Source organism: Narcine bancroftii, chromosome 1, assembly GCF_036971445.1.
Source record: "Narcine bancroftii isolate sNarBan1 chromosome 1, sNarBan1.hap1, whole genome shotgun sequence".
NCBI classification, from domain to species: Eukaryota; Metazoa; Chordata; class Chondrichthyes; order Torpediniformes; family Narcinidae; genus Narcine; species Narcine bancroftii.
In genome coordinates, this window is record NC_091469.1 from 84,548,887 (window position 1) to 84,568,734 (window position 19,848).

The 19,848-nt window shown below is 42.9% G+C and overlaps 1 protein-coding gene across 4 annotated transcripts in view; it reads right to left on the minus strand.

Moving 5' to 3' along the window:
• col5a1 (procollagen, type V, alpha 1) overlaps positions 1–19,848 on the minus strand; it is a 274,674-nt gene that overhangs the window by 16,051 nt on the left and 238,775 nt on the right. For 3 of the 4 annotated variants that reach the window (XM_069931782.1, XM_069931776.1, XM_069931792.1), the window contains exons 45-60: positions 19,718–19,771; positions 19,526–19,633; positions 16,229–16,282; positions 16,078–16,131; positions 14,347–14,400; positions 13,618–13,671; positions 11,415–11,522; positions 8,350–8,403; positions 8,137–8,190; positions 7,626–7,679; positions 7,416–7,469; positions 6,051–6,158; positions 5,876–5,929; positions 5,734–5,787; positions 1,859–1,966; positions 1,181–1,234 (exon numbers count right to left, since the gene is read on the minus strand). In XM_069931782.1, coding sequence (XP_069787883.1) covers positions 1,181–1,234; positions 1,859–1,966; positions 5,734–5,787; positions 5,876–5,929; positions 6,051–6,158; positions 7,416–7,469; positions 7,626–7,679; positions 8,137–8,190; positions 8,350–8,403; positions 11,415–11,522; positions 13,618–13,671; positions 14,347–14,400; positions 16,078–16,131; positions 16,229–16,282; positions 19,526–19,633; positions 19,718–19,771 — 1,080 coding nt within the window. Of the gene's footprint in view, positions 1–1,180; positions 1,235–1,858; positions 1,967–4,766; positions 4,918–5,733; positions 5,788–5,875; positions 5,930–6,050; positions 6,159–7,415; positions 7,470–7,625; positions 7,680–8,136; positions 8,191–8,349; positions 8,404–11,414; positions 11,523–13,617; positions 13,672–14,346; positions 14,401–16,077; positions 16,132–16,228; positions 16,283–19,525; positions 19,634–19,717; positions 19,772–19,848 lie in introns of those variants that run through there. The other variant, XM_069931802.1, reaches the window with a different exon arrangement.

The window sequence follows — 19,848 nt, forward strand, 5'->3', positions numbered from 1 at the left end:
CCCCTAGTTTTAGATTCCCCTCCCTTAGAATTATTATTTACCTTATTTCATGATTTTATGAAACTTACATGAACTGGAAGAGCAGATATTGCCAACTAAACATTAGGAAGACTTCAAACTCACAAACTCCATGTTCCATCCCTAACCATCTATCTCCTTGGCAACTGTATTAGGCCGAACATAACATTTGGTGATGTACTCAACTCTAAGATGAACATTGAACACACTTCCATGGCCATCACGAAGACAATTAACCTCACCTCTGTAATACTTTGTCCTTTCTGCCCCTTAAGCTCTCATCCACCTAGAATTGATCTGTTTCAATGCATGCTGGGTCAGATACATGATAATTTAGTCTCTGTCAAACAGGGGCCATTCAAAAATCTGATCCACCAAGTATCAAATCTTATTTGCTCACCCTCTTTTCCTGTGGTACCTCAGTTTTCAGTTGAGCATAGTACACACACACACACACACACACACACACACACACACACACACACACACACACACACACACACACACACACACACACCCTCTGTTTCTCTCTCATCCTCTCTCTTACTTTCTCTCTCCATACCCTTCTCTTTCTCTCCTTCCCCTTTTATCCCCTCCCTTCTTTCTACTGTTTACAACAGAGTTTCTGCTCCCTCCCCACCCCTGATTTAATTAACTCCTATTAGTGGCTGTAGACCATTTTGAGGAGAATCTGGTGATGTTCTCTGATCAATCCAGTCAATAGCAAGTGGAGTCAGTACCAACTCCAGGTGTGCAATCCAGTGAGGGCCAAGAATGGCTTCCACACCCAAATGGAAAACGTATCAGTGAAATGGTTAAAGCTGCTAAGAATTTGATACTCCTTGGACTGGAGTCTTTGCTAGGCATTGCAAATAGAAGATGCTGGAGATTGCTAAGGAGTTGAGTTTGACATTTTTATCAGGGAAAAAGGGGATAGTACTCTTGATGGGACATCTAGAGCTTGCAAAACAGTTCCCAATATTCACTTCCCAAATCATGTAATTCTCAATGCAGAAAAGTTTATTAAAACACCTGACCTTTCCAAATCTGCAGGAAAGCTTAGCATCGTGGGAAAGTAATCACTCAGCTAGTTAGCAGAGATGAGCAAATAATATTATCACCACTTTGATGAACTCACTAGATGGATTACTTTGATACTCACAGTTAATCCGGGAGGACCCGGTGGTCCAATGGGACCAGATTGTCCATGGACACCCTGAAAGAGATTTATAAAAACACAAACTGTAAATTATCACCAAGTACAATTAACCAAGCTACAGCTGTGTGGGGTTTGTGTTATTGAGTAATCTTTTGGCTAACAATGAGAGAACGAGTCAAGTGTCATTGCAGGGAATTCGACACCTAATGTTCAGTCTTAAAATATCTACACATTAAGAATAAGCAAGGGGGAAAAAATGTTGGAATGTTGTAAATGCACAACTGGTTCACTCAAGTCGAACATGAACTTGCCCTTTTAAATCATCTGGGCCAAATATTCCTCCAATCCCCACACCTATAGTGTGTAACAATTGTCATGGGTGTATCAGAATATTTCCAAAGCAGCAGTAAAAGAGGACTTTTACCATATGGACTGCAGTGTGTGGTAGAGGTGATCACTCAAGGGGTGATTGGTGGTGGGTAGTAAGGGCCACACATTCCCACATTCCAGAAATTATCACAAAAAGCAATGGTTCTATCATCAGTAACATACAGCTGGATCCACAGTGAGATGATATTGTTCATTGGGTGAATGCACCAGAATTCTCGCTATGAACCTCTGGCGAGGGATTGCCTAGGATTCAAATGACAGCCAGGAATCACAAAGTATCTCAACACTTACCGAATCTCCTTTTGGACCTTCTATTCCCTGAGGACCTGGCAGGCCCCGGTCACCTTTCTCCCCCTGTTCTCCTGGAGGCCCAATCAATCCAATCAAACCTGGGTGACCCTGTAATGTAAAACATCCACTCACACCAAGTGACAAGCATCCCAGGTCTGAAGCCGTTATATTTACAATGGCAAGGACCTCAAGAGGGTCACTTCATCTCGAAGGAATCACTTATCAAACTGTGCAAGACCTAAATGTGCTGGAGAAACTAAGCAGGTCACGCAGCAGCCATAGGAAGTAAAGGGTAACCAACGTTTCAGGCCTGGGCCCTTTGTCAGTCATAAGCAAAAACAGGCAAGTGTCCAGGCCTGAAACACTGGTTACCCTTTACTTCCTATGGTTGCTGCATGACCTACTTAGATTCTCCAGCACATTTGTATGTTGCACTTGACCCCAGCATCTGCAGACTTCCATGTCTAACTCATCATACTATGCTTGCTTCACATGTCATCATACTGTGAATGCTTCAGTGGTTCTTGGAGAACAAGGTTGTTGATTTAAAAATTCTCATCTAGACTTTCAAATCACTTCATATCTTTAATCTCCGGATCTCTGCTATCTTGCCCTCTCTGACAATTGGGTCTCTTCAACATTGCTGATTTTAATCCTGTTGGTGGTTATGCCTTCCTCTGCCATGCTCCTAAACTCTTCAATCCCTTTCCCTAATGCCTCCACCTCCATATTATTCTCCCTGCCTTCTAATAACTGCCTTTTGTCACCTATCTCTTTCATAACTTAATGTAAAATTCTGGCCGAAACATTCCTTTCAGGAATCTTGTGTCAGTTTTTTTCCATGCTAAAGATTGAGTCAAATTGCTGAGCTCAGTATAACAATCAAATGATGGCCACGTGCATGAGAGAAACAAAGAAAGGATTCATAACACATAACACTTTCTGGAAAAAGGCCTCAAAGCCCTTTGTTTCTTTCTGGAAACCGCTTACCTTGACTCTGTTTTGTTTCCCCAGATCAGTCCCTCCCCTCCTACATCTGGGACACTTCACACACCATCCATCACCTCAACAGCTTCCAGTTCCCTGAAATCAATGATCTCCTATTTAACATCGATATCCAATCCCTATACACCACCATTCCCCATACTGAAGGCCACAAAACCTTTGTTTCTTTCTGGACAATAGAACCAACCACCACCCACTCACCCCCAACCCCCCACCACCCACCTCTGGCTGGCAGAACTTGTCCTCACCCTCAATAATTTCTCCTTTGGCTCATACCACTTTCTCCAAGTACCTGGATGGGCTTTTTGTTGGCTATGTGAAGCAAACCATGTTACAAGCCTGCACAGGCAAGGCCCCTCAACTCTTCCTCTGCAAAATCAATGACTACTTTGGCGCTGCCTCATCTACCCATGATAAGCTAATCGACTTCATCCACTTTGCTGCCAACTTCCACCCTGACCTCAAATTCACTTGGTCCATCCCTAGCAATACTCTCCCTTTCCTCATCTCAGGAGACAAAGTTTCAACAGACGTCTTTTACAAACCAACCAATTCCCACAGCTACCTCAACTACACCTCTTCCCACCTTGTCCCCTGTAAGGATTCCATTCCATTCTCTCAATTCCTCCATCTTCATCGCATCTGCATCCAGAATAAGGCTATCTATGCCAGATCATCAGAGATGTTCTTCTTCTCCAAACAACATGCTTTGCCTCTATCACCATCAACTTTGCACTCACCTGCATATCCTCCATTACCCACACATCTGCCCTGGCTGCCTCCACCCCTCTTGTCCTCACCTACCACCCCACTAGCCTCCGCATCCAACATATTCTCCTTCACCATTTCCACTACCTACTATGTGATCCCACCACTAGACACATCTTAACTCTCTCCTCTCCTCTCCTCTCCACCTTCCACAGGGACCACTCCTTCAATGACTTCCTTGTCCACTCCTCCCTCCCCATCAATCTTTTCCTTGGGACCTATGCCTGTGACTGCAGGAGATGCTTTCTTGTGTCCACACTTCCTCCCTCAGCACCATTCAGGACCCCAAACAGTTTTTCCACTGCATCCAGTTCTCCCACTGTGGTTTTCTCTACATCGGAGAGACTGGATGCAGACTGGACGATCGCTTTGTTGAATACCTCGGCTCTGTCCATTGCAATAGTTGGATCTTGCAGTGGCCACCCATTTCAATTCTCCATCCCATTCCCTTGTCAACATGTCTGTCCAAGGTCTCATGTACTATGAGACTGAGACCACCTGTAAATCTATTGGAGGAACAACACCTGATCTTCTGACTGGGCACCCTGGGATGGCATTAATATTGACTTCTCTGGCTTTTGTTAAAGCCCCCACCCTCTTGCTTCTCCCATCGTCGCTCCATTCCCTGTCTTCTTTCATGCAGACACGATAAATTCTACCATATCACATCCAATTAACACCTTTTGTTGGTCAAGAATTTTTGAATTCTGAGACTTTCTGATATATCCTGCTTCTGATTTTTTCCTTGAAGAAGGGCTCAGGCTTGAAACATTGGCAATATATTTTTGTCTCCTATAGATGCTGAGTAGATCAGCTGAGTTCCTCCAGCATTTCATTTGCTTTCACTACAATCACAGCATCTGCAGCCTATCGTATTTTCTTCTTAACACTTAACACCAAGGTGGATGTCCTCTAACCAGGAGATGAGGAGTTCCACATACATGAATGTTTTGCAAAGTACTGAAGAATGATACAGGGCCAATAAACTAATTTCAACTGAATGAACTGGAGGGAATTTAAGTCATTTTGTGGAGTTTGGCTGAGACTTCACTGAGGTGATGATATTATTTAAATGACTCTTTAAATGTTTATTGGGAAAATTAGAGAATCAATGCAGATCATGATATGAACTAACCAGGCAGCTCAGACAGAGAATAAGTCTGCTAAAGTTGAATGATTTTTGCTTCTTTATGGAGCTGCGGAGAGGTCTTTTTGTTTTCTGAGTGTGAATGGAATAGGTCCAATCTTCTTAATGTTGTAATCATACTAATCCCTCTCTCTTCTGCCTGGATGTTTGATTTCATGACAAGAAAAAAATTACTTGCTTGGTCCCTTGCACAAAGTATCTTGAGACATTAAAGTGTTAATTGAATTTATTCCCATGCTCAGCTTTCCTTTTTAAATATTAAAATTCATATTTATAACTCACAATACAACAGCTTTAAAATCATTGTATGTTATTTATTGTGAAAGCATTGGGAAAAGACAAAGAACTACTGAGGTAAAAAATAATGGGTTATGATACAGGACACACCTGAGAGGGCCCAACAATACAGACACACTGAGGTGAGGAGGTAGGGACCATAAGAGAGGACATGGAAAAGATGTCAGGCCTTTCAGTCAGGACATTCTATAGTGATTACGTAGGATCTAAAGTACCTAGCACATGCTAAGGTGAAGGTGTAGGACCTATAAAGTGGGTCACACTCTACTGAACAGATAAGATTTTAAAACAATCCACATAACTGAGATGAAGGGGTAGGACCTATTAAAGAGGACACATTGTGGTGCACAGGTAGGATCCATAATATACAGGCACACTGAGGTGGAGAGCGGTCGACTGTACATAACACACAGTAAAGGGTGGAGACTTTAATACAAAGAATGGTAGGCTTGACAGAGCTGTGGGATACAAATGGACGGTTATTTTCCCAATAATTTCTTGGTGGAGCATGGTTCAAGTGGGCACTGTTGAGTGAAATCAAACAAAAGACAATAGTGGGTGAGCTCATGGTGGCCCAATACCAGGCTCTGTGCATCCATCAGTTCGGACAGAGTTATTAGTTGAAGCACAAAACTTGGGTTCTGTCTGATAAACGTACCTTCTCGCCTTTTACACCGGGATCACCTTTGAGGCCTGGCAATCCTGGCGGACCCTGAAAAAGGAGAGGATATGTCAGTGGAGCAGTCCAGTTCATTTGGTTTTGGGAAGGAAAATGAAGAGTGCTAGTTTCGGTTACGAACCATTGGACCAGGCGGGCCTGTGGGCCCAGGAGGGCCGGGGAATCCTTGCTCACCCTAAATGTAATCAAATAAATGAGTGTTAAACAAACAAAGCTTTGAAGACCATGAAACAATAAAACTTAATGTCAAAAGAAGGTGATTAAAAGGAAGGTGGGAGTTGGAATTCTTCACTTACAACAGGACCTGGAATTCCTCGCAGACCTTCCGAGCCCGGTTTTCCAGGAGATCCCTGTGGGCCCACAGGACCTGTCTTCCCAGGAGGACCTTCAGCACCAACGTCACCCTGAGGACAAGAAGATTCACCATGAACACTTAGCTGGTCACCGAACAGCACAGCAACAGCACAATCTCCCTCAATTTCAAGGACACATCTATTCTGCTGGCACCACTCCACCTACCCAGTCTCCATAACCATTCCCATCATCTCTTTGCAGTCCAATTTACTTCTACTTTTGAAAGTTACAGAGGGACCTACTTCTACTGCCCTTTCAGGCAGTGTATTTCAGGCCATAGCACTTTCTACATAAAAAGATTCACCCCAAAATAGGTTTTTGCTGCAAATGTCATGTGCACCAACTAAAATAGGAGTAACATTCAGAAATTCAGGACAGTTGGTCAAGTAAGGCCAGCTGGAAATCTAAATCATTGGATGTTACTACTGGGCCCAACCTTTGATGAATTTATTATGATTCTGCCGAACCAAGGTGGGAGCTGGCTCCATTTTCCCCCCCTCTTCTTTTTACTTGTTTTCTACATTTTCTCTTGCTTGCTTCACACTAGTCCCCATCTCCCAACTCTGCCCCTCCTCTTCCTGGCTCCATTTGGCTGTCACTCCTCACCCCACCTCAGTCCACCTATCACCTCCTGACTCCCCACTCTCCTTACACCAGCTATTAACCCTTTCCGCTCTCAGTCCCGATATGAGTTCTCGACACGACAATTCCTTTCCCTCCACAGAGGCTGCAAGCCTGCTGAGCTTTACAACTCAGAGGATTGTAAGACTGTGGAAGCAGAGGTTGAAGTGAGAGACTGGAAGTGATCTTGTAAGGGATGGCATGAAGGCAAGTGATGATACGGGTGGCATGGTTAACGTGGAGTTTGTATGATCTCCCCTTATTTGTATGGGTTTCCCCTCAGTTCAAAAACTTACATAGGTTATAGGTCAATTGGATGTGATTGGGCGGCATGGGGTACATCTAAATGTACTAATAAGGGCAGCATGGTAAGCGCGATGCTATTACAGTGCCAGCGACCCAGGTTCGATTCTAAAGCTGTATGCTAGGAGTTGGTACATTCTTTCTGTGTCTTGGTGGGTTTTCTCCAGGTGCTCAGGTTTCCTCCCACTGTTCAAAACGTACCATGGTTGCAGGTCAATTGGGTGCAACTGGGCGACACGGGATCATGGGCCAGAAGGGTCTGTTACTGTGCTGGATATTTTAATATAAATGTAAATTAATTTAAGACAGGCACTTGGGTAAATGAGTAAACTCACTCTGTTCTAAGGTGGCATGTCTGAGCTCCTGGTTCATGCCTTCCTTACCTTGGCTCCTTTCTCCCCTTGTCTTCCTTCAGGACCTGCAGGACCATGAGGACCCTGAAAGATATAGCAGAGAGGAACATGATAAGAGGCTTGATATGGACCATGGCTATTCCAGCTACATCTGCGGTGCTGTGTCAGGCTGACACCAAAGGTTTGAACAATGATTTCCTCAGCTTGTTACCGTGATTGCATTCTTCATTTCACACTCACCCTCTTTCCTGGAGGGCCAGGTGGCCCTGCCTCACCGGTTGGACCAGGGGAACCCTAGAAAAAATAAATCATCACTTAGAGTACTGTCCATTGATGTGAAACGCAACTGCTCACAGGGACCCCATTTCTGCCCACAAACTCGGCTACTGTAAACCACTGCAAGGTTCTTTTTCCCCAATGCCTTTGGCCAGATTTCAACACCGGGACACTTCCCAGGCCTTGGTGTTGCATCTTTTAGGACTCCTAACTTGTGCGGGATTTGTGGTTTGATTCAACACATGATGGTATATGGACTTCTACAGGCTTGACCTGGTTTCCTTCTTCAAACCGACAGCAGGGAGACCAGGTTTGGCTATTCCAAATGGATTGGCATCCAAATGGATGGGATGCCACAGGGTCATCCCTTTGCTTCCTGACTTCTGAGTCACTAGGTCTCCAATGGGAGATCCAATCCTCTTACAAATCTAGGTCAACCTTTTCAACCCTCTACTGCTGATTTGTTTTAACTCACAATCTGTCCAGGTTCACCGTCTTCTCCCTTCTCTCCTGGAGGTCCATCTTGTCCCTGAAGTGAAATAGGAATGCATGTGTATGGTCATCTTTTGAAACAAGTCCAGGGGTTACATTCTTGATAATGTAGCCCCCAAGCAGAGTTTCAAGCTGAGCTTCAGTTCAACATAAAGTAGAAGTTCCCCCATTAATTAAACTTGTCTGAACACCTTACCGGAGGTCCACTTTCACCAGGAGGACCAGGGTCACCAGGGAAACCAACTGGTCCCTAAAGAGGGAAAGATAAGAGATGACTGTTAGTGCCTGGTCAACCTGAGCAAATGCGTGTAATGAGCAGAGGGAAGCTGAGGTCAGGGATACCCAATTTGATGTCTTGAGTGCAGTTTGGGTTGGATATAAATTCTCAAAACACTTGGGTTGGGCAGTATGGTGGTAGCCAGCACAGTAAAAACACAACGCTGGGGAAACTTAGAAGGTCAAACAATGGAATTTATATTAGCAAAGATAAAGATACAAAATGTTGATTATGCATCTTCATCTTTGCTATATAAAGTACACTATTTGACCTGTTGAGTTTCTCCAGCATCGTGTTTTTTATTTTAATCACAGACTTTTGTGTTTTACTCCTAACCAGCATAGTACTTTATCCAGGTCAGGACAGTTTGCTTCATATTACCTCTTGTGAATAGCCTGTGTGAGGGTGCTATATTTAAGGCAATGGTCAGGAGGGGCATGGGAAGAGGTAACAAGTGCACAGTTTTACATTGAGGCTGGGCTAAGTGTTATTTCCAAGCCCAAACAAATCTATTGAAAGAAGATAGTGGGGCAAAGGGCTGAGTGACCTTACACTGGATTAAAATCCTGGATACCACAGGAAGGACCAGAGAACTGGAGAGGAAAGAAATATAGGGCAATGGTGCAGGGAAGAGAGGCGCAGAGATACTTAACATAATATTCACGGTGCACCAGAGAAAACTTGCCTCTCACTGATTGATTTCAACCTTTCAAAGTGAAATTGCTCTGATTCTGAGTTCAAGGTTGCTAATGCACAAGGAAGGGAGCATCAACCTCAGGAGAAACACTTATCCAAGCAAAGTCCCAGGAGAAAAATCATGTATTTTGATAGAGGTTAGGATTGCACACTGAGGAGTCAATGAAGAACTGACAGAGAGAGTTGATGAATGCACTGCAGTGGATGCTTCATGTCCTGACCTTCAAAAGGCTTTTTAAGAACTTTTCAAACAGACAACGAGAAAACAGAAGTGCACAGGACTAAATGGTCAATGGTTATCTGAGAATGACAGCAGCAGGGGGAATAGAAAGCAGAGAATGGCAAGGAAAGGACATAATTTTTCCTGAAGGAAACTGCAGCAATATTCCCCAGGGTAAGATATCTTATCTCAGGGTAAAATCAGGGCATCAAGGGTTACTGGGAGAAGGCTGGAGAAGGGCTGAGTGGGAGGACGGATCAGCTCATGATAAAATGGCAGAGCATACCTGATGGGCAGATGGTCTCCTTCTGCTCCTATGTCTTGTGATCTTGTGAGACCATTTGCCATCCTTGTTTTAAGTAAATAACTTGGACTTGGGTATTTGGGTACAGGAAGTTTGTGTTTGAAACAAAGTTGGCCACGCAGTATACTGAAATGAAAATATTATTTAAAAGATGTTCACTGCCCTTCCAGCACTGTGACTAGTTATAAATGTACATGTGCAGTTACTGCCCAATTAATTAATTGTACAGGAAGGAAGCAAATCTCTGGAGGAAGAAGTGTAAATGGGTCAAAGTAGCAGATACAATTTTATGTGATTAAATGTGGAATGATGCACTTGGGAGGAATAATGTGGAGAGGCAGGAAAAAGGCTGGTGAAAAGCAAATGGTTTTAGGAGTGGGATCTTCACTAATCCACAAAGATGAAGTTGATGGGGCAATTGAAAGGTTTTTGTGATATTTAATATTCCAAATATAGGCACTCAATATAAAAAAATATAATGTCATTGTAAGTTCTCTGGAGTCACTATCTTGGAGGTCTTCCCTCACCCAACACACTAATGGTATCATGAAGAAAGCACGTCAGCACCTCTACTTCCTCAGGAGTTTGTGGAGATTTTGTATGACATCAGAAACACTGGCAAATTTCTAAAGATGTGTGGTGGAAAGTGTGTGGACTGGTTGCATCAAAGTCTGGTATGAGGACACCAATATCCTTGAGTGTAAAGCCCTGCAAAAGTTCGTGGACACAGCCTAGGACATCACAGGCAAAATCCTCCCCATCATCGAGAATATCTAAAGGGAACGCTGCCATTGAAGAGCAGCAGCAATCATCAAGGATCCACATCACCCAGGGCATGCTCTGTTATTGCTGCTACCATCAGTAAAGAGGTAGAGGTGCCACAAGTCTTGACCCACCAGGTACAAAAACAGCTGCTACCCCTCCACCATCAGATTCCTCAACAAGAAACTCAATCAGGACTCATTTAAGGATTCTTACTTTTGCATTTTATTGATTTTTTTCTCTCTGCATTGCACAGTCAGTTTGTTTACATTTTTATTTGTTTACATATGCAAGTTGAGTACAATTTTTTTTGCATTACCAATAAGTGGTAATTTTGCCTCACCTACAGCAAAAGGAATCTCAGGGTTGTATGTGATATTAGGTATGTACTCTGACAATAAATATGAAATCTGAAACCTGAAAGATTGTTTAACTGGAATCTTGCATTCAATTCTGGACCCCATACTCCAAAAGGACTTTGAGACTTTGCAGAAGGAGGAGAGGTGATATTCTGGGAAGATAGGATGAAGGATATAGGGAATATTCTCCTTACACCACAGAGGCTATTAAAAATTTTGTTGGAATTTAAGAGAGAAACTAGGGAGAGTTTTTCCTTTAACTAGTGAGTCTCTAACATGACAAAAATGACAAATTAAAAATAATTGGAATATTAGGAGAGCATAGAGAGCTGTTGAGATCTGGAATCATTTCCCAATGGAACTTTCAAAAGTCAGCTGGACATGCATTTGAGGGGATTTATTTGCAAGATGATGGAGAAATGGTTGGAACTAAATTGGACTAATTATTTAAAAAACCCAGCTGAATGAGGCAGGGTGTGAGTATGGAGCTTGATAAATGGAAGGAAAGACAGTGAGTGATAAATAGTTACTCACGCAAGCTGCAAAGCAATGCTCTGGGTGGTGGAAGCAAATTTAAAAAGAGTGGTAGGGGACAGATAATGAAGGCGGTGTGAGGTAGGAATGGAGAAGTGCAGATACTCACAGGACTGCCCTTTGGACCATCATCACCAGGAGGACCTTTGGGGCCTGGAGGCCCAGCAGCGCCAGATGGTCCAGCTTCACCTTTCTCTCCACGTTCACCTTTTGGTCCCTGTGGATGAAAAAGGAACTTCAGCACTGCCCTCAACAAGGCATTTGGGTTGTGGGCCTGATCTGTGTTAGATACACCTAGAGTTGATGGAGTGATAGTACTGACTGAGAGATAGCTGTTGGAGAGACAGAACTGACTGAGTACCGTGTTGTTGGAGAGACTGAAAGATAGTTGTGGGAGAGACAGTACTGAGTACTGTTTTGTTGGAGAGATAGTACTGACTGAGTACCATGTGGTTGGAGAAACTATATTGACTGAGTACTGTGTTGTTGAAGAGACAGTACTGACTGGGTACTGCGTTGTTGGAGTGACAGTACTGAGTACTGTGGGTGGCACGGTTGACATAGCAGTTAGCACAATGCCTTTACAGCACCAGTGATCAGGACCAGGGTTCAAATCCCATGCTGTCTGTAAGGAGTTGGTATGTTCTCCCTGTGTCTGCATGGGGTTTTCCCCAAAGGGTCCGGTTTCCTCCCACCATTTAAAACATACTAGGGTTGTAGGTTAATTGGATGTAAGTTGGGCAGCACGGACTTGTGGGCCGAAATGGCCTGTTACCATTACCTGTTAAATTAAATTTCAAAAAATTAAAAAATATTTTTAAAAATAATGTGCAGCTGAAGAGATGGAACTGACTGAGTACTGTGTTGCTGGAAAGACAGCACTGAGTACTGTATTGTTGGAGAGCCAGTACTGATTATTCCAGTTACAGAGAACAAGGCCCTCTGGCTGCAGGCCTGATTTCAATGCAACTCTGGTGGATATTTCAGTTCAGCACTGAGGGGTGCAAAGGCAGAGGGTGGGGGCCTCTGAGTATTACCCCATCAGAGAGACAGTGCTAATCAAATACTGCGTTGGTGGAGGCGCTACCTTTCAAATAAGAAGTTAGAACATCTCCACCCATTTGCTCGGGTGGGTATAGAGAATCCCAGAGCCACTAGTCAGAGACTAGTGGGAATTCCTTTGCCTTTATAACCCTCAACCTACAATCTCTTACAATCTCTAATTGTCCTGCTGTTCTTAATGGGAACTTGATATGTTTCCCACATCACAACTGTGACTGCACTCCAAAGCTAATTCTCTGTTTGAATGGTGCACCTGGGATGCTCTGGGGTGATGCCATAGGGTGGTTGGGGAAGGAGTTATGAGTAGAAGGGTAAGAGATTGGTAAGATTTCTTCCAGTGACTCAGCTAGTCATAATTCCATCTCTTCCGACACCACATCCTCATCAGCCACTTGTCTACACCTGGGACTCAGTTTGGTTCAGTAAAAGCCGTTATCTGGAATTCAAGCAACCAGCAACCTCAAGCAATTGGCAAAAAAAAAAAAAATTCAATAAAATAAATAAATAAAATGTGAAATAAATGAGAATAAATAAACATGTAAATAAAGTTTAAAATTGTAAAAGTAAATGTTCTCTGAAGTAACACATAAACCTTTGGTGAAGATGGGAACAAGTATTTAGCAGAATACCTTGGTCCTGGTTTGCTCATAGCAGCTGTTTGAATACATTTGTTTGAATAAAATGGTGTGGCCCAGGATGAAGATCTGCTTGATGCTGCTCAGTGTTAGGGTGACTCTCTTAAAATGTCTCTTATCCCTACTCAGTAAGAGCCATTATCTTTATTAGTATATATTAGGCTTATTAGTAAGGATTTATCTATAAACTTGGGGGAGGGGGCTTAATTATTTATAATGTGATGGTTGGTCTTTCAGGCAGCTCTGTGGAGGGGAGGAACCTGTAGATGCAGTGAAGGTTAAATGTTTAAAAAAAAGTAAAATGTTTAAGGTTTACATATTCATGCAAGTGAAGTTTATTCATTGCAAGTACAATACAGTATTTTGCCATTTCAACTGTTTATTCTTATTGGAAGTGTATTGGTTTGACATTCTAAAAGTGAGCCTCAAGCAATCCCCGTAGGAGCAGGATACCAGGGGTTTTACTGTATTTCAAAACTGAGATAATGGCAATGATGGGCAAAGTGGGAGAGGAATGATGTTGAAGTGAAATGCATAACATACTAGTTGAAGTGGTTCTAATGATTGACCAAACAATATTTAACTCATTAAAGGGAGGGAAGCCGATGCACTTACTGGTAGACCTATATATCCTGGAGGTCCTGGGGCTCCTGGTTCTCCAGAGTCACCCTGCAGTAAAAGTCAGAGATGCTTTAAAACTGGCTGTGAAAGTCAACCTGATCAAAACAAATCCACAGATCGGCAAGAAGATAGCAATAACACTGCACTGGGCCCAGCATTCAACAATAAGTATGCCATTCTCAATGGTTAACGGTGATAGTGTGCCAGTACTAGAGCTTAACTGTAACATTTTAGCAATCCCAATAATTAATGGTAATAGCATATGAAAGGAGGTTCAGGAACATCAAAATTAGGACCGCCAGGCTGGGAAATAGTTTCTTCTTGCAGGCTATGAGATTGATGAACAATATTCTGTAACTGTCAATCATCCTAAAATATTTAAATATATTCATTTAAATTACACATTTATGTACATATCTATGATTACTACGGTGCTATTTTTTGAGTGAGTATGTACATGCATCATGGTCTGGAGAAAACTTTTTTCATCTGGTTGTATATGTACAGTTAATGATAATTAACTTGAACTAATCAGTATTGGTGTGCCATTCCCAATGTTTATTTGCAATAATGTGCCAATATGAACAGTTATCAGTGATGGTGTGCCTGTCCCAATAGTTAACAGTAAGGGTGTTAATGGGAAACATGATTTGATAGGTCTCATCGAAAGAGTCATACGTTGAGCAGTTTTTGGACGCTGACGTAACAAAGTGAGGAGGTTACCTTCTCACCCACAGCTCCTGGATTACCAATGCCTCCTGGAGGACCTTGTGGACCCTGCAGTTGGAAGAACATATCAGACGTTAAAGCAGACAAGGAAATGGGCTGAAGGACAGAGTTCATTTTGAACACTGGTATTTTTTTTAATTGAATTGGTCCATGCCACCCAATTTACACCCAATTAACCTACAACCACCAGTACATTTTGAACAGTGGGTGGAAACTAGAGCCCCTGGGAAAAGCCCATGCAGACATGGGGAGAACATACAAACTCCTTACAGACAGTGCAGAATTCGAACTCTGGTCCCAATCACTGGTGGTGTAACGGCTTTGTGCGAATTGCCACGCCAACCATGCAGCCTCAAATATGGAAACAGCCTTTGTTATTATTTTAATTTTCTATCTCAGACAAGCTTGTGTGATTGTCCTGAGTACAATAACAATTTAATAAAGAAAGTGGGCAGCTACTACCAATGTTCAGAAAGTCCTTCTCCTTGGCATTTTCAGCTGAGATTGTGAATTTGCATTATCTCAGTACTCCATTTTCAGACTGCCTCCCTCACTCTCCATCTCCAGTCACTTGCTAGCTAACTATATTGTCCAATGTGACACAGAGCCATCCAATCAAGGGCTTCTTGTTCTGTGTTCAATTGACTGCCCGCCCCCAGAGGGCAGCTGCAACGTTACTACAATTGGCCTCAACGCCATCCAGGAGTTGGTAGATGTCAGAGGAAAGGGGACATGTTCGTTAACAAAATCCTGCTGACATTCACTGTGTAATTTTACCCAAAATACTGGATGGGGCTATCCCTATGATATTATTATTTTTTTTTAAATTTTTTATTTTTCACACCATAAACCACATTGACCATGATACATACTTTTTCCTTTTCAAATATGATATTGATAGCCCAGTGAGTCAGTGGTGGGAACAAGGGGAAAAAAATAATACAGAGTAAAGCAATATTATTCCAACTACTAGTAGAACAGGTAGAATTTATTAGATATAGACTAAGCTCGCTCTACAATGTTCCAGCAAAATTTCCCTGGAACGATGCAGTATGGAATGAGGACAGAATGGGGCTTCACCTGCACTATCCCAACATCATGTGAGTGGCCCCTTTTGTCCTGCTTCACTCTTCCCTTCACTTCAATAGCAATCCAGCACCTTTGACTGATATATGTTTGTTTTGTTGATAGAAAGGTGATGTGGGACAAGTTAGTTTGGAAAGGATGTAGGAAGACTCAACAGGAATTAGGTTTTGAAATTAAATTTAGATATACAGCACGGTAATGGGCTCTTACACTCAATTACACTCAATTGACCTCCAACCACCCATGTGTTTTCGAAAGGTAAGAGGAACCAAGAGTACCGGAGAAAACCCACACAGACATGGAGATAATGTACAAACTCCTTACAAACCATGCCGAATTGAACCCAGGTCGCTGGCGCTGTAACTGCATTGCGCTAACGTCTTCACTAACCATACCAATTGAGGATGGGTTTATTAGTATGTTTCATTGTAAAAAGCTCCCACCAGCACTCACTGATTTCTGGTCTGGTGTAAACATGTCCAGATCCAGGGAGAGGCTCCCAGGTTTGGTGAGACTTATCTTCTATTTTGGCAGATTGAGTTAAACAATAGGCATACAAAAAAGGGAATAAAAAGGATTGCTGAATTAATGGGCTTCCCTTCCTGTGGAGGACAAACTATTTAAAGGAGGACTACTTACATCTGCCCCGGTGGAGCCAGGAGGTCCTCTGGGTCCTGGCGGGCCAGGAGGCCCCTGGTGACAGAACACATTGGACAAGTCAGTCACAGGACCATCAGGAATCTTTGAAGCAGCTCAAAAAGCCTCAGATGGCATAAAGGCACGAACTCACCATTGGTCCAACATCACCTGTCTCACCTTTCTCGCCCTGGGGTCCAGGTAAACCCTGAAAAAGACATGAATGTACCATGATTAATATAGCTTAATCCCATTCTACGGGACATGACGATGGGGATTAGGGGAATTTTTAGTATGGTTTTGAGGGGCAATGGCAGGTGGGAAAGAATGTTTACCACCACCTCCTCTCAACTCTTACAATAAAGAAATCACTACAGTGACCATCTTATCAGCAGACAGCAAAGTGTATGGTATAGGATGTTATCTCCTCTAACTTATTCTATTGTTTGATCCAGGAAGATCCCTTTTCCTCAATGCCGACCCCATCCCACTATTTGCAGTTCACAATAGTACATCCACCTCATCCATTTTCCTATTAAGACCTTGTGAACTTCAAAATCACTCTGCTACCTCCAAAATTCTCGGAAAACAAACCAAGTTTTTACAGTTCTTGATTTCATCCTTAAAATATCCATTTTCCATGATCTTTTACAATATTTTCTCGCATTTTGTTTTGATCACCAAGGCACCATTCCCATATCTTTATCACAGATCTTTCAACCAAGTATATTTAGCCTCCAGTCCACACCAGCTTGTAGCTTGTCTCAGCAAGATTACCAACTAAAATATTACACCCTGCAAGTTCAATCTGCTCCTGCAGCTCGTTCAAATTCTTATTCTCAGTGTGGTTATGTAAAGAATGCATAGTTTTTCCTCTGGCGAGAAAGGATACTTTTCAACTGTTGTTGCCCATGAGTGGTCTTTAGGCCTGTAGACAAAATGCTAGATCAACTTCCTCGATGCACCTTGATATCCTCCCCACAGTGAATAGCTGATGAATGGGCTCAACTCTCCAGCTGTGTCCAGACCAGTAACTATAAATGTTTACTGTTTTTGAACTCGATTCCTCTGTTAATAAAGTCAGGGATCACATATATATTTTATCAACTAGTTCCTGCCCCTCTCAAAACCTTTTTTTTCCACCCTGTTTTTCAGTTGCAACATTCAGTTTATGTTACTTATCTTTAATTTTTATTTCAAAATGTATGCTTATACCATTCTTCCATTTTTAACACAATGAACTGTGTAAAATTGCAAAAGTCTGCAGTCTCAGCCACATGGCATCAACTCATGGCAGCGCGTTTTAACATGGAGATTTTAATAATAAATCAACTTCTAATGAAGTTTTAGAACCTGGAGCTGAGACATGTACACATTGTATAGATGTGTTGAGTCGTGGGAACAATGGCTGCAAAGGTGAGCTTCAATGTTGGGGAGGGAGAGCTACAATCTAAACATGGCCCTTGGCCTTGAAGCCCACCTGTGCAGATCTGATCACTGATCATGGATACCCTCTATCTCCAGGCTCCTCACTTGAAGGAGCACTCTAGAGGAGGGTGAGGTTAGATTTATCCTGTTTGTCATTTATCTTTGTCGTTGAAATAATCCAGAAAAACTGGCTTTTAATTGAGATTTTAAATATGATCTCCTTGTTATGTCGCTAAAACATTTACTGAGAGAAAATGTGAAAATTATTGTCAATAACATTTTATATGATGTCAGGTGCCAGCATTTCCCCTCTCCATCCAGTGCACAAATCCTTATCCTTTTCTGAAAATTAGTCTACTACTTCTAATAGATAATTGCTTTGCTCTGTGCACAGACTGATACTGAATTAGAGTCATAAAATCATTTTCTACAGGCCCTTTGGCCCACCTTGTCGATACCAAACTGACAGAGTCCCATTTGCTTGCATTCAGACCATATCCCTCAAAACCTTTCCTCTCCACGTTCCTGCCTCAGTGTCTTTTGAATGCAACTATTGTCCCTGCTTCTACCACTTCCTCAGGCAGCTCATTCCACATACTGAGTGAAACACAAAAGTCTGCAGACACTGTCATTGTAGTAAAAATATACAGAAATACTGGAGGAACTCAACAGGTCTTGCAGCATTGATAGGAGGTAAAGATATATTACAGGTACACAATCCTTTATCCGGACATCTAAAATCCGGAAAGCTCCAAAAACTGGCAATTTTTTTCTCTCCCTGGTGCTGGTACTGCGGAGGGAGGGAGAGAGAGAGACAGCAGCGTGACTAGGTTGGGGGAGGGGGGGGAGAGACGGCAGCGCGACTCAGGTGGGCGAGGGGGAAGAGGGATGGCAGCGTGACTTGGGTGGGAGAGGGGGGAAAGAGATGGCGGCGTGACTCGGGCAGGTGGGGCGGGGGAGGAGAGAGAGACGCCAGCGCGACTGGAAGGGGGTGGATATGGCAGCACAATTCGGGTGGGCTTAAATCTGGGGCAGCTGGCATTTGTTCTGAAATCTGGAAAAATCCAAAATTCAGAACATACCGTCCCCCAAGGGTTCCGGATAAAGGATTGTGTACCTGTACTGACGTTTTGCACCTGAGCCCTTTGTCCAGATATAAGCAAACATCCACATACCCACCACTTTCTGTGTGAAAAAGGTGCTCTGGTCCCTTTTTACATCTTTCCCCTCTCACCTTAAATCTAGTTTCAGATTCGCCTACTCTGCTTTCGGAAGAAAAGTCCCCAGTCCTGGCAACGTTCTCATGAATTATTAATTTTTAGAAAAATATCTTAAACATACAGTGTAGTAACAGGCCCTTTTTCCCCTCAAGCCCGAGTTGCTCAATTACATCAAACTGACCTACAACTCAGTATATTTTGAAGGGTGGGAGAAAACCAGAGCACCCAGAGGAAACCTACGCAGACACGGGGAGAATGTACAAAATTTCTTAGTTTACGCCAGATTCGAACCCCATTCGCCGGTGGTGCAATAGCATTGTACTAACCTCTACGCTAACTGTGCCACCCATCGCTATGCTAACCTTGGCACCCATCGCTATGCTAACCATGCCGGCCCTTTACTTCTTCAAGCATAATGAAGTATTTCTTAAAGGTGGTTGCAAAGAAAAATTAATTGGTGCTCCAATTAGTAATAGATTTCTATTGCCTACAGCAGCCATTCTCAATCTTTTTTTGGCTGTGGCCCCCTAAAGACACTGCTCAAAGTGGGGGCCACTGTGAAGAAGGTAAGTTTTAGTTTCTTCCATACTTCTACCAACCACATAAAACATACAAAATATTTTATGATTTCCTGAAATTTCCAGAATATGAATGGCTGGTCATTCAGATCATTTGTGTTTCATACAAGTTTTTTTTCATTTAACCAACAAACTAAAGGTTCTGAAATGAATGAACAGCTTGTTCGTTTAATCTTCTGGGTGGTCTACAAGAAGGATGCATAAAAAGAACATTGCACAATGTACCTGAAGGCCAACTGGACCAGGAGGACCAAGGAATCCCCTTGGGCCTTCGTCACCTTTTTGACCGAAGAGACCTTGCTGCCCTCTGGGACCAGGTTCTCCATCAGCTCCCTGAAATACAAGCAAGGCAGGAAAGTGAGAACGCTCACCACGATGAACTCCGTTACTCAGTAGAAGATCGAGGAATGTACTCACAGCAGGTCCGGGTTGTCCAATGGGGCCTTGAGGACCTGAGGGACCTGGCGGACCCTGTAAATGGATCAGAAAAGCATCAGTGAGTGTGAGTGCACCAAGTACGTGGTCACACATAAAAGGCAGGGCTGATT